The following is a 13,693-nucleotide window of genomic DNA, read 5'->3' as shown; positions in this document are numbered from 1 at the left end:
AGCAACCAGACAACCCAGAAACCCAGGAGGCAGAGGCTGCAAAGGGAAGCACCGAGAAAACGGGGATATATGGGAAGGCTTCCTGGAGGAAGACACTCAAGGCACAGCTCCAAATCATTGGTCACAAGAATCCAGAACTTGGCAGGATCACAGAACTGAAGGAGGCTGGCTGGGCAGGAGCTGGTTGGGATGATGGCAGGCTCAGCTCACCCACTTTTTGCTTGAAAAATTAATTGGTTTCTTTGAGTGTCAGTCTACTCATCTGCAAAATGGGCATGACAAGGCAATCATCTTCAAATTGTTGGGGGTAGCCAGGAGGATGACCTGTGGATGGCTTCCATATAATAGGTGTCCAATAAATACAAGATCCTCACATGGCTTAGGTCTTTGGTCCAGAATGGTATGGGTGCAACTGGGGGCGGGGTTCGGGCCTGCACAACCCTGGCCACGGTTTGTGGAATATCTTTATTAACAAGCACTTCAAGGTAAGCTGGGATGAAAACCAGATGTGGGATCGTGCAGTCAGAGGCAGAGCAAGGAGCAGAGATACCAAGGGAGTCAGGTTGGGGCGAGGATTAGTTGGGATAAGGTTGGAAGTAGAAGCATGACCCCCCCCATTTGTTTTTGGAGAGACTTTAGGTACAGATTGACCTGCATTCCTGGGTTCAGGGTGCTCAGGCCCTCATTTACTTTGCCCTTTCACCTCCCACCCCACGCCTAGCCTCCCTTGAGGTAGGTATGTACTCCATGGATTCTCCCTGCAGTTTGTCAAAGCACTTCTCTAACTGGTCTCCTTCAAATCCAGTCATTCCACCGTCAGAAACCCGTTTCATCTGCTCTTCGCATTTTCCCTGTCTGAAATGTCTCCCCAGGTCCTTGAAGGGACTAGCTTCAGCGTGAATTCTAAGGTGGGCATTGCTACTTCCTTGGAGCTGTGTGACCTGTCCTGGTGACTTCATCTCTGTGAGCCTCTGTTTACTCACGGGAAAACTGAAACCCCCAATCTCCACCACTCACCGTTGTCCTGAGGCACAGTCGATGATTCGCTGTTCAAAAGGAGCTCGATGCCCAGTAAAAGTTTTTCTTTTTTCCTCGCTGTGGCGGGTCTCAGGGTCCTGAAGTGTGTGTCTGTCTGTGAGGGAAACCACAACCCATCAAAGCAGAGATTACTGACTGCCTCCCCACCCCACCCCACCCCCCGCCTGAGCAGTGAGCAGGTGACAGAGCAGCGCTCTCCAGCCGGCCAGCCAGAAACTCCCGTGGGCTGGGCGCAGACCTGCAGTGTGCGGGTGGGTCTCTGTCCCGGAGGAGGCAGCGCTCTGAAGCCTCTGGAGCCTGGTCCTGCCGAGGTTCCTCCTGTGGTTGAGTTAACACAGGCCCCTTCTCACCCCTACCCGGAGCCCTTACAGGGGCGGGAAATGGTTATCCAGACACGAAAGTGGCCATGCACAGGACGGCTGTGGCATATGTGTTAATTTCATGGAAGATCCGAGAATAGGGAAGAGGGGTTGGAAACAGAAGGAAAAGGCACCAGTGGGGAGGCTCGCAGCTGCGCAGCCAAATTCACGTGGAAGTGTGCAAACGACTCCCTGCATCCGGAGGCTAGCGGCCCATCTGACTCCGAGTGTCAGAATCTGTTAAGGATTTTTTTTTTTTTTTTTTTTTTGTAATATGTCACTAAAGTTTTGCATGCCCCCCCCCCAGGCCAAAGCTGGGACCAGATAAATTTCAACCTAGCCTCCGGAGCCCTACGGGTCCTGACACCTCCCCAGCCGCTTAGAATCGGAAGAGCCTTTGGGCGCCTTGGGCTAGAATCCCCAAGATTCTACCCTGGGAGAAGAAAGAAAGGGCAGGGGCAGTCCAGGAGAGTAGGGAGAGAGGAGGAGGGTGAGAAGAAGGGGAGAAGGAAGGAGAGATTCTGGGGTAGGGGGATTTACTCCTTCTCTATTCCCCACTCTCCCACCTCTCTCACCTCTTCAAAACCTTAAGAGAGTTTGAGAGATCTGGTCAACTTTCCGAAACATCTGAATCTTTTTACAGCCCTCAGTTCTTCCTTGGGCCAGCTGTGGGGAGGGAGGAGGGAGAGGAGAGAGAGAGAGAGAGAGAGAGAGAGAGAGGGAGAGAGAGAGAGAGAGAGAGAGAGAGGGAGAGAGAGAGGAGAGGGAGGGAGAGGGAGAGGGAGAGGGAGAGGGAGAGGGAGAGAGAGAGGGAGAGAGAGGGAGGAAGAGGGAGAGGGAAAGGGGAGAGGGAGAGAGAGAGAGAGAGAGAGAGAGCGAGCGCTGCGGAGGGTGGAGGGAGAGGAGCAAGCAGGCCGGCGCGGAGCGCACAGCCACCGCCTCCTCGCTTCTCCAAACTCCCGGCCAAGGCGCGCGGTGGCGTCCTCGCGCTCTCGCTCGCGCCCCCGCCCGTCGCCGGCGCAAGCTAGGCATGAATGCTGAGGCTTGCGTGTCTTACAGCGAGTCGCCGGCTGCTGCCATGGACGCCTACTTCAGCCCGGTGTCGCAGAGTCGGGAGGGCTCGTCACCTTTTAGGGCATACCCGGGCGGCGATAAGTTCGGCACAACTTTCCTGTCCGCCGCCACCAAAGGGCAGGGATTCGGGGACGCCAAGAGCCGGGCTCGCTACAGCGCGGGGCAGCAGGATCTGGCGGCACCCCTGGAGAGTGGCGCCGGGGCGCGAGGCTCCTTTAACAAGTTCCAGCCCCAGCCACCGGCCCCGCAGCCGCCGCCGCCGCCGCCGCAGCCGCAGCCGCCGGCGCAGCAGCCGCACCTCTACATGCAGCGAGGCGCCTGCAAGACACCCCCGGACGGCAGCCTCAAGCTCCCGGAAGGCAGCGGCGGCCACAACTCGGCCTTGCAGGTCCCCTGCTACGGTGAGTGCACATGCGGGTCCCTCGGGGCAGGAGGCCCAGGGCCCGTGGCTTCAACGACGTCGAAACCCGGTAGGCTTGCGGGGGGCAGAGTTGGGTTGAGGAGGTGCGCGGCTGAGCAGTCGGCGACACCCGGCCGGGAATTGGGGATCGACTGCTCCGAAGGGACCCAGGGACCCGTCTGGCCCCTTTGTATCTACCCCGTCACTGCCAAGGAGCACTTGAGCTACTAAACTCGACCTGGAGTTTGTTTCACCGCTTCTTTGCCATTGCCCCAACCACTCGCTTTGCGCTGCCCGAGGGCCGGCTTTGCAGCAGCGGCTGTTTCGCACCGGCTCCCGGCGTGCGCGGCGGAAAACAGTGGCGGCGCAGCGCTCGGGCGCGGGGCTCGGGCGCGGGGCTCTGGGCTGCCGGGACCTCGCTTCCCAGCGGCTATGGGGCTCCACCGGCGACGCCACAGGTGGGAGCGTTACAGGTGCGGAGCCCGGCTGGGAGCGCAGTCGTCGGAGCGCACCCGGGATGCCGTGGAACAGGGGCGACACACGGATGCGGGTCCGGAGACGCCCTAGGGCCACCGAAGAACCGAGTCCTGTGGCCCCCAGCGCGGCTCAATGCTGGGAGGCTGGTCGGCCAGAGTTCCCGAGCGATTCTCTCTTGGCCGGCCCTAGAGGCTCGGTGGCCTCGAAACAATGGTTTAGGGCCCATTCCTCAAGGAGATAGGAAGCCGACGATTTCGAGTGGCCTCAGTGCGGAGGGAAGAGAGACATTTCTTCCTCCTGGTTTGGGCCCACAGGGAACCCGAGGCCTAAATGACCTCCAGGCCCCCTTGAACGCAGACCTGGGCCCCCGGGAGCTCAGTGATCATAGTGGAAGAGAGAGCCTCTCAAGGGCATCCTGAGGCCAGAGCAGCCTGGGAACCTGGCCTTCTCTGCCCCAGAATGGGGACTGGTGAGCCCTAGGCTGGTAGCAGGGACCTGGAGAAGGCAGGGAGAACCTGCCCCGGACTAGGAGCCCTAGGTGCACAGCTTCTCCCTGAGGCCTCCCCGCCTGGCCCTGGAGACGGGCTGGTGCTGAAGGGCAATGGCTGTGGCTGGCCTGATCCAGGCCAGATGGAACGGCACCAGGCCTGGGGACAAAAAATGGGACATGGTGGCTGGAGGCCTTGGCAGCTGGAATAACCTGAGGAGAACAGCCCATGGCAAGCATTTTTGTACACTCAAACTGGGTCTCCCTCGGGCTCAGAATTAGTTCATTAGGTGGTTGTGAACACACACAAACATTCACACAATCATATGCCTGTCTACACTCACAACTACACACACACACACACACACACACACCTCTTCCTCATGAGCCAACGTGGTCACAGATGAAGCACGCTCACTCATGTGGCCTTGCACATAGTCACACACTCCCAAACCCACAGGGCAGGACTGAGAGCAGATTTAGAAAGACCCAGTGGCCTTTCCCCACTCCCTCCACTTTCCTGTTGGAATGAGATCAGGCACTCAGATCACAGACGCTCACAGCTCCTCACAGGTGCTCCTTCCACACTCTGGCGCCCTGAAACCTGTCCAGATGCTCTGGCCTGCCTCCTGGCCTCACCCAGGCCCCCCTTCACCCATGTCAGCTGGGACTGTTAGGTGAGAGCGAGCCACAAACTGGGGGACCCAGGGAGGCACACTGTGCAAAGCCAGGGGACTCATATGTTTCCTCTCCCCCTGTGCTGGATTTTCATGTGTTAACAAAATTCACCAGTGAGGCTTCTGAGGAGGCTGAGACATGTATTAGGCAAGGTGAAGTCCCAAGCTGCTTCCACCCTCTTGTTTGGAAGATGCCTTCAGGTCCAGAGGGAAAGGGGAAAGGGCTGTACCCCTTTGAGCATCCTCTCTGTACTCTACTGGGCCCTCACATGCCAGCTTGGCTCTTCCTCTACTTGCATTTGCCATTGGGACAACCCACAGTGTGACCTGCGAGCAAGGCACAGTAAGAGCTCATTGGGTAGTAAACGTCCCCCCACGGACAGAGCAGGGATCTAGCCTACCCTCTTCAAGGTTTCTATCTCTGTGCTGGTAAGAGTCTCTGAGAACCCAATTCTGAGGACAGGACGGGCGCCTGCCCCCGCTGTGGGAGAGCTGGGACAGAAAGCAGACTGGAATCACTGACAGACCTCCACTCCCTGACTGCCCGAGATGGGAGCACTACTCTGGGCAAAGCCACGAACAACCAACAGCCCTGTTTATTCTTTTCCTCTCAGCAGCAGAATTTCCCTGCCTAGGGGGACATTTCTGGTCCTGTATTAAAGAGAGTAGGCACATTAGGTACAAGACAAGGAACCCAGGCACCAAGAGGTGAGGCTCAGACCTTTACAGAGGCGGCTGGGAGAAGGGCCTCTGGAGTTAGCTCTCCAGACTGCCAGCAAGCAGGGAAATTGAGGCATGTGTTAACAAATTGTTCTATCCCAGACTTGTCAGAGTGTGCATTGCAAAAGGAGAAATGGGGTTCAAGGAAAAAGCCTTGGGATGTTCCCAGGAGCTTGGGGAAAGGGAGGAAGTGGGGGCAGACAGGCCATGGTGCAGGGCTGGGCCAGGCCTTGGCTGACCACGGTTCTGACCTCAGGTAGCTTCGATTTCGAAACCTCCATCGCAGTTCTGTTGGTCTCGGGCAGTAGCCAGTTCTCAAGCTGCGGAACTACGCAGAGCTGGGGGCAAGGCCCCGGAAGTTTCCTTCTCGACCTCAGTCCTGAGAATCACTGCCCTGCGTTCAAGGGGCCCTCTGCCAGTGAGATGCAGGCCTGGGGTGGGGGCGCGCCGGGACCACGCCCGGGGAGCGCGCCGCTATCTCGGTCTCCGCCAGCCAGATTTTCTCCAAGTTGCCAAAAGTGGAGGTGAGAAATACTCCCAGGCTTCAATCGTCTCTACCCTTAACTGGACCTCCGTTCCCGAATCAGTACTAACAGGGAGGCGAGCAAGATCAGTCGGCAGTTCCCTCCGGAGCAGACACCTTCGCGTTTTCAGGAAAGAGCCCCACCCGGGCTGCGATCCAGACCTGGCCAGGCTCCGGATCTGCACTTCGGCCTTCCGAAGTCCCTGCCCATCCTTGGCTCGGTTTTGACCTCGTGGGTCCTACGACACACGCCTGGTTGGAGACCCCAACATTTCTCAGCAGCACGAAGAGTCTCCTTGCCGCGGGGATTGGGGCTCAGGTTCAAGCACCTCGTCTCCAAAACCTAAGTCGACTCCCCCTGTCGCCCCAGGCGCGCCTGGCCTCGGCCGGGGGCCCCGGGACGCTTCTGGGAGCAGCCCTGCTTTCTCTCTTTCGCTTTCGATTCGGTGCACGCAGGTTTTCGTTGCTAGCGGATTGCTACCTTCCCCACCAACCGCCCGAAGGAGCGCTCTCAGCGCAGGGGTCTGGAGAGCAGCGGGCCAGGCAGGAGATCCCTGGGGCGCCACTGAGGGGCTGGTCCTGATTTGTCGAATTAGACGCAATGTTTGAATGCTAGGGATATTTATTTTCTTGCACTGACACAATCACACACCACAAAGTGTGTCAACTCTGCCCTGTTCGGGTCATATTCGAATTTAGTCAGAGAAGCAGCGTGGGTTTTTTGAATGGGAGTCCCAGAAAACATGGAGAAACAGAGATGCGGGCAGAAGTAGTAAGTCTGTGGGTGATTGTGGGGTGACAGAAGGGAAAGTTGAGCCTGGGAGCTGTGACCTCGCCGACACTCCTCCCAGAAAATTTTTGGAGGAGAGAGATCTGAAGGAAGATGCTTTTAATTTTTTACTTTGTTAATTTCTATAGCGGCTAGTGTTCTCCAACAACCAGGCCTAGATCCACATGTTCTTAAATAGAGAAACAAAAGGCCTGGATTACAGGACCAGTTATTATTTTAAATCAATCGATTTAAACAAAGTTTTCTTTCTTAGAAATAATTTGTATCCAGTGAAGTTCACGTAGCTAGGAGGAAAATTTAGTGACGTTATGTATGTGGTAGAACTACCGCCTGGATCAGAAATACCCCCTTTGTGTGTCTTAGATGTACACGAAAACTTTGGGGGGAAATTATTGTTTTTGTATGTTGTTCTACACGAAAACTTTGGGGGTGAAAATGTTTTTGTAAGTTCTAAGAAAATTGCAGAAGAGACCTCAGTGAGCTGGGGACCACGCCTTGTGCCAGACAGTGGTGTTGTCTTGCGCGGTTCCGACTCCAAAAGCGAGGTTACTACCGGCTGAGGCAGAAGCCTTTCCGCGGCCACCCACCACCCCGGAGTCGCTGAAGCCCTGAGCCGAGCTCGCTGCAAAACGGAGCCTTGGTAGGAAAATAAGTTAAAATAACATACAAGAAATTTAGCCAAAGTCCCCCGGGGACTTTCGTTTTTGGAAAGGGGCTGGGCGCACTTTTCCCGGGAGGGACCTTTATCTTGGCCTCAGCCCGTTTTTCTCTACGCACGGCTTTGTTTGGGTGACAAGTTGGAATATGAAATGGAAATACAGCGATATTTGCAGCAACCGGGGTAGAGGGGAGGTTGGAGTCCCGCGTGTCTGTCTGGGGCGGATCCCTGGACCCGAGTGTGGGAAGCAGCAAGCAGGGGCCGAAGGGGAAAACTGCCCGCGCAGCCCCAACCCGCCTCCCGGCACCGCGGGCTTTCAGACGGGGAACCCGAGGCCAAGCTTGAGTGTTCTGCTTATCCCTGCAGGAAAAGAGGAATTGTTGGGAGGGGGGGGGTAAGCTAGGGAGAGAATTCTTCACACTGGGAGCTTCAGTGTCCGCAACTCCGGCCCCCGAGGACTTTGACCCAGGCACTGTTCTGAGACAGTGAGAGAGCCCAGTCATAGTGTGGGCCCACCTGTGGGTCGCCACCTGGCCACGTGTTCCCGAAACTATGGGGTTCCCCAGGAATCCAAGACAGTGAGCCCTCCCCCACTCCAAATGGTGACACCCCCCAGCAAACATATTCAGAGCGATGGCCCCTGTCGTGTCTTGTTCAGGGGCCGTGGGTGCCCGGCTCCATTGCTGGTTTGCTCTGGACCTCCTTCCACACGGGGCCCTCTCTCGGAATGAGGAGGCACCTCCCTCCCGCCGCCTAGTCACAGGCTCGTGCCTCTCAGAGGTCAGTCATCGATGCCCCCCCAGCGCCCGCCTACAGGTAACGCCGGTGCCTTCTCCTCTCACCTACAGGTGTACAAATGAGCGACACCCCCACCTCCGGGCAAGATGCTCCTCCCTCACCCCGTACAGGGCTGGGGGTGCAGGGTGGCCTGGGGGCAGCAAAGACCGGGTCGTCTGGGAGCTGGTATCCCCACTTCTCTACTCCATCCCCCCCCCCCCGACTGGCGCACCGAGGAGGAGAGGGAGTAGTGAGCAGCGCGTTGAAACTCAGCGGCAGCGGGGAGGGCTAAGGAGGCTCAGAGAAGAGAACGGCTGGGAGTGGGTGGCGACGCGGGGCAGCCACGGGTTCCAATTCTGGCCCTAGAAGCAGCTCCGCGGGGTTTGGACTTTTAGGAAAACAACGTTGCTGGGAGATACTGGCCCGGGGTGGAGCGGGGGGTGAAAGAGGCGCCACAACCTTTCCAGTACCTGCCTTTCCCTGAGACCGCGCCGCGTGGCCTGGGGGCCGCGAGGTCGGGGCGCTGGCGCGGGCGCCGCTGCGCGGTGGAGGACGGAAGGAAGCCGGCGCGCGCTCCATCGGGTTCTGAAAGCAGGCTGGCGTTGGAGCGGATTCTCCCCCCAAACTGGAGGCCGTAGATTGTGGGCAATGGCGCCAAGCACCTCGCCTAAGGACTGCCCGAGACCCAGGTCGGGGCAAATCTGCTGGTTCTCCACGCCCTCCGCCGGCCCTGATGGAGAAGACTGAGAGGCTGTGGACGGTTTCGTGCGCCCGCGACGCTCATGTCTAGCTAGGCACACGGGCAGGGAGGACTCACGGTCTTGGTGTAGACGGAAGGCGGATCTCCACCTTCAGTTTCGCGGCCTTGGGAAAGTCCGATCTCCTTCCCCTCCTCTCCTCTCTGGATTGTAGCTCTGTGAAACGTTGACAATCGGACCATTTTCAAAGACCTTCTAGGGGTTTCTGGACCCACGGTTGTGGCGTTTCCCTGCCTTCCTCACCCTTGTATACATTTTTGTCCAGGAGAAATGGAACTCGGCAGACAGGAAAGGCTTCCTTGGAAGCAGAAACGGGTCCTGAGAGTCCCCTAGGATGTACTAAACGGCACAGGGACAAAGTGGGCAGCGGTCCTGTAGGGCTTGGGTTGAATGCAGGTTCTAGGCTCCAGGGCGGGGCTTACGTGTGGAGAGGGGCAAGCTAGCAGGTATCCTTTGGGTATCTTCACTCACAGTGACCGGGCTCAAGTCCAGGCTGTGGAGTTCCTGGCCCCTCCGGCCGCTCCTGTCCTGTTTATACTCACCTTCCCCTGTCTCTGCCTGTGCTGAGCACCTAAGTGCCAGCCCTTGTTCCTGGAGAGCAAATTGAGCGCCTGCCTGCTATTCTATAGCTTGCCTCCTTCCAGGAGTATATGTTTGGGCACAATCAGTGTTTACTGGCTGGAAGGAGGAATGAAGAATTGATGACTCATTCAGAGTGTGGCTTGAACATGGTTAGGGCCACCTGTGAGCATATCCCAGTACCTTTGTCGTGACTGGAGGGCTGGGATTTGTATGAGCATGTCCACGGCATGAACATGGGTGGGTGGGTCTGTGTTCTGCTGTCCTAGTGTGCTTCAGGGTCCGGGTGTACTAATCTGTATGCGCTGCTGTGTGACAGAGGGTGCGACTCCCCAGCACTTGCGTCTGTGTCCCCCGTGTACGTGAGCCACGTGCACCTGTGTACAACGCTAGGGAAACGGTGACTCAGCGCCTGTGCATCACAGCCTGTGGCCTTCCCTGCCACAGCCTCCGGGAGGCTGACTCATCGAGTGGCAGGAAAAGTCTCTCTGTGGCCCATGGGGGTGGCACCCAGCCGCCAGCATCTTCCTGAGGCCTTCACAGGGTCTACCCAGCCCACCCACACTGCAGCGAGACCTCCCCTAAACCCTTAGCTCTTGACTGTACCCTCTGTCTTGTGTGGCTCACTGTGTAGAGAGACCATCCTCTGCTCCATCTTTATGCAGGTTGCAGATCCCATTCAGCAGATGAGCAAACTGAGGCACAAAGACATGGGGCCCCTGTAGACAGGTTTGGGAGAAGGAAGCAGCCACTGGTGGGGGTGGAGGAGGAGGAGGAGCAGGAGGAGGAGGAGGAGGAGCAGGAGGAGGAGCAGGAGGAGGAGGAGGAGGAGGAGGAGGAGGAGTGGACTTGGGAAATATCTGTTCATGCTCACCCACCCTCTCCCTTCATTGTCTCCCCTCCTGTGTGTCACACACTCTCTCTAAGCAGCAAGCAGAGTAGCTGCTTGCAGTCTCCTCCACCTTCAGAAATAAGGCACCCCCATCGTAAGTTTCTGGGCATTGTAGTGGCAGCTGGAGAGATCCGTGGAGCTCCTGTGGGGTTTCAGGGACTCCTCCTGCATGTGACCGGGCAGGGCTGGGACTCCGCCAGGCGCCCGGGCCAGGGTTCTTTCCTAAGTGGTGGAAACCACGGGGGTTCGTGCCTGAGAGGGTTAACTGAAGCTCGGGGCTGACCTCCTCCTCTCTCGGTTGACCAGGTGCCAGGCCCGGAGGCCTCGGTGGCGTCCAGGAGCCCTGGTGCTGCCGCCTACACACAATGGGTCATGGTGTCAGCTTGGGTGTCCCACCCAGTGTTGGAAGAGACACCAGACGTCTGCTGGCCCAGATGTCCTGTTTCACAGAAGAGGGGACTGAAATGCCTGATTCCATGGACTCGTTGCTCACCAAACTGTGCCTGTCACAGTGCCAGGCCTTGTGGGGGATTCTGAGAAGTGCTGGATGCAGCCCCTGCCTTTGGGTCTGGCGGGGCGGGGCGGGGTGGGGTGGGGGGGAGACAGACCAGTAACTTGGTGCATCCAGTGCGTCGTGCATGGGGCGACAGTAGAACGGGGGCAGCCCTGACCCAGGATCCGCTGAGAAGGGCAGCTGGGCGCACCCGGGGGTGTGCACTGGCAGGAAGGGCTGTCCCTGGGCTTGGAGATCCTTAGAAGCCCTGCTCCCAAGTGGGCATAACCTTGCCCAGTAAGGGGAGGTCCCGGAGAAGTTGAGGGAGCTTGGGAGTTGCTACAGAGACACTGGATCTTCTCTGGTAGCTGAACAGCCCCGGCCGCTTCTCTCCTTTCTCCTTTCCCCCTCCACGCCGGAGATCAAGAGATCTGAGTTCAAGTCCAGACTTTTCCATGGAAATAGCTATGTGCCTTTGGAACAACCCCCCTATTTCTCTGGTTCCACTCATTTTTTTTTCATTTGCAAAATGGAGCTGTTTGTCCCTGTCTTCTAAGGGAAGGGAGTGAGGAGGTGTGGCGGCTGATGGCTAGTGTGCCTGCAGGTACAGCCTGCAAGGTCAAGTTCTCTGCAGGAGGACTAGGGGCCTCACCGCCTCTCCTTATCTACCCTTTGCAGGTGATGGGCTATTTCAAATAATGGTGGTGTAGGGGGCCTCTGATCAGGTTTCAGAGTGGGGATGGAGACTGCAGGGCCCTCCCGGCTATGTGAACCTCCCCGCTGTCCAGGGGTCTCTCTGGCCCTGTCTGCGGCCCCACCACTCAGCCACATGCGTTCACATCTGGCTCACACCCCAGCACTGAGCTGGGACAGCTCCACGGCCCCCACCTTCAAGGAGGGCGCTGGCTGTCGGGCGGGGAAAAGAAGCATGTCTCCAGTTCTGCTGCACAGGACCCCTTCTGGGGCCTCGGTCTCTCATCTGTAAAACTCTTGCATGGGACTAGTTGGTTTCTGAGGCCCTGGGGTTCTGTGTGATCCCAGGCCTGGGATCAAGACACCTAGAGAGGCAGATGGGTCCTCCAGGACCCTCAGGAGACCTCTGGGCCCCACCACTCTGCCCCATCCCTTGCACTGAGAGATAGGTCATGTGGGAGGGAAATGGTTGGTCCACCCTCCAGAAGGGAACAGTGCTGTGCCTTGCCTGACTCTGGGCCTCGGTTTTCCCGTGTGCAGGACAGGGACGGCAATGAAGTGAGACCAGTGCGATGAGAGACTAAAGGGGGTTAGAGCTGGCAGGGCACCTTGGTGGTGCAGGTGACACCAGGTGAGAGCCCACGTTTACCGAGCGCTCCTGCCCAGGCAGCCAGCCACATGCCACGTGCTTCCTGTGTGTGATTTCGCTGAACCCCAATCACTGCCCCGTGAGACAGGACCTATTATCATCCCTGTTCCATGGATGAAACTTGACTCGTCGCGAATGAGTAACTTGGCCTAGGTGGGACCACCAGGAAGGGAGAAGGCAAGTTCTGGATGGCCAAGGACTCTGAGAACCTAAAAGGCATCCTTTCAAAGGATGATCCTTATTAGCCTTGAGGTCACCCTGATCCCATCTCAGAGGATAGGGGATTGAGAGACTGGGTTTTATAAACGTGGCCCCCACGGAGTTCTGCCCATCTCCACACCCAGGGACGCAGTGGGCGGGGAGGGGGTCAGGAGGGTAGGCTTGGTGCCCTGTGGGTTAGAGGTCTAGATCTGACTCTCTGACCTGGGCAGCGTCTTCACCCGGAGGGGGGTCCTGCTGAGCTGCGGCGAGAACGGGGCTGCCTGGCATGGCGTAGATGTCTCAGAGCTGTTATGAGCTCTTTTGAGTTTCCTGGGGTCCCAGGAACATGACAGAACCTCTGGTCAGGGCAGGGTGAAGCTGAGGAGCGTGTGAGGGCCAAAGCCGTGGGGAAACACCTTCCTCCTAGGAAGGATGAGTGACCGAAAGAGGCTTTTGTCTGTTTTGTTTCAAACTGTTTTCTCAGAGCCTGGAGCAGGATTTGATGTACATAGTAGGTGCTCAATAAATGTTGACGAACGGCTGAATGAATGACATGGGATGTGAATGTGCTAGGAATTCTAAAAATCCTCCTCTCCTCTCTTCCTTTCTGCTGCCTTTGAATCAAAACCTGGGGTGAGAACCAGACTTCTAGTTCTCCTGTACCCTGGTGGGAAATAATTTCCTGTGGGGTGTGGGGTGTGGGAGCAGGGAGGGCCTCTCAGACTCTGACAGTTGGAGGAGCACCCCTTTTCTTCACTGTCCCCTCTGTGCTGTCACCTCAAAGACCACAGGCCAAGGCCCTAGCCGCTGCACCCCCAGAGCTGGCTGTATTCACATGGGCAGTCTCCTCCCTTCCTGACGCCTCTCCTCAGGTCTCCCCTATTCCCTGCAGTGAGGTCTAGGTCTATCCTGCCTGCAGTGCTACCCCCAGCCCCACCTCGCGTGCCCCACTCTGGGCCCCCTGTTCCTCCCCGCTGCCTGCCCGGCAAGGCCACCTGCGAGCTGCAGATGTCCTTCCCCGGGTGCCCCATCTACTCAGCCCGCCCTTGGGAGTCTGAGATTCCCTCACATGGATGCAGCACTCTGATCTGGCCAAAATGCTGTCCTGAGCTCACAGCCCAGACAAGATGAAGCATGCAGACCTGAGCCTGAGATGTAGCCAGCACTCCAGGGTGGCCATGGTTACCGGGAGCAGGCTGGGGGGGGGACAGAGAGCTTGAGGGCACCATGGTGGAAGGGCTCCCTCCTCCCTCTTTAGAGGGAGAACTGGCAGTAAACAAAGCGTGGTGAGAAGTGCCGTGCCAAAGGCATTTCCTCCCATCCCATCATGTTTATCCTCTTGCGTCTGGTCCGTTTGTATATCTTCCTTGGAGAAAAGTGTATTCAAGTTCTTTGCCCATTTTTGGATTGGGTTGTTTTGTTGTGGTTGTTGTTGTTACTGATGTGTA

At 57.5% G+C, this 13,693-nt stretch overlaps 1 protein-coding gene across 1 annotated transcript in view; it reads left to right on the top strand.

Moving 5' to 3' along the window:
• Window positions 1-2,372: 2,372 nt before the first annotated feature.
• ALX4 (ALX homeobox 4) overlaps window positions 2,373-13,693 on the top strand; it is a 44,666-nt gene continuing 33,345 nt past the window's right edge. Inside the window, exon 1 of the mRNA XM_066251327.1 lies at window positions 2,373-2,872. Coding sequence (XP_066107424.1) covers window positions 2,428-2,872 — 445 coding nt within the window. The 5' untranslated portion in view covers window positions 2,373-2,427. The remainder of the gene's footprint in view (window positions 2,873-13,693) is intronic.

The sequence above is a fragment of the Saccopteryx bilineata genome, chromosome 1 (assembly GCF_036850765.1).
Source record: "Saccopteryx bilineata isolate mSacBil1 chromosome 1, mSacBil1_pri_phased_curated, whole genome shotgun sequence".
In the NCBI taxonomy this organism is placed as follows: domain Eukaryota; kingdom Metazoa; phylum Chordata; class Mammalia; order Chiroptera; family Emballonuridae; genus Saccopteryx; species Saccopteryx bilineata.
Note: the sequence above shows the minus strand (reverse complement) of the source record. Positions and strands in the feature narration are given on the sequence as shown.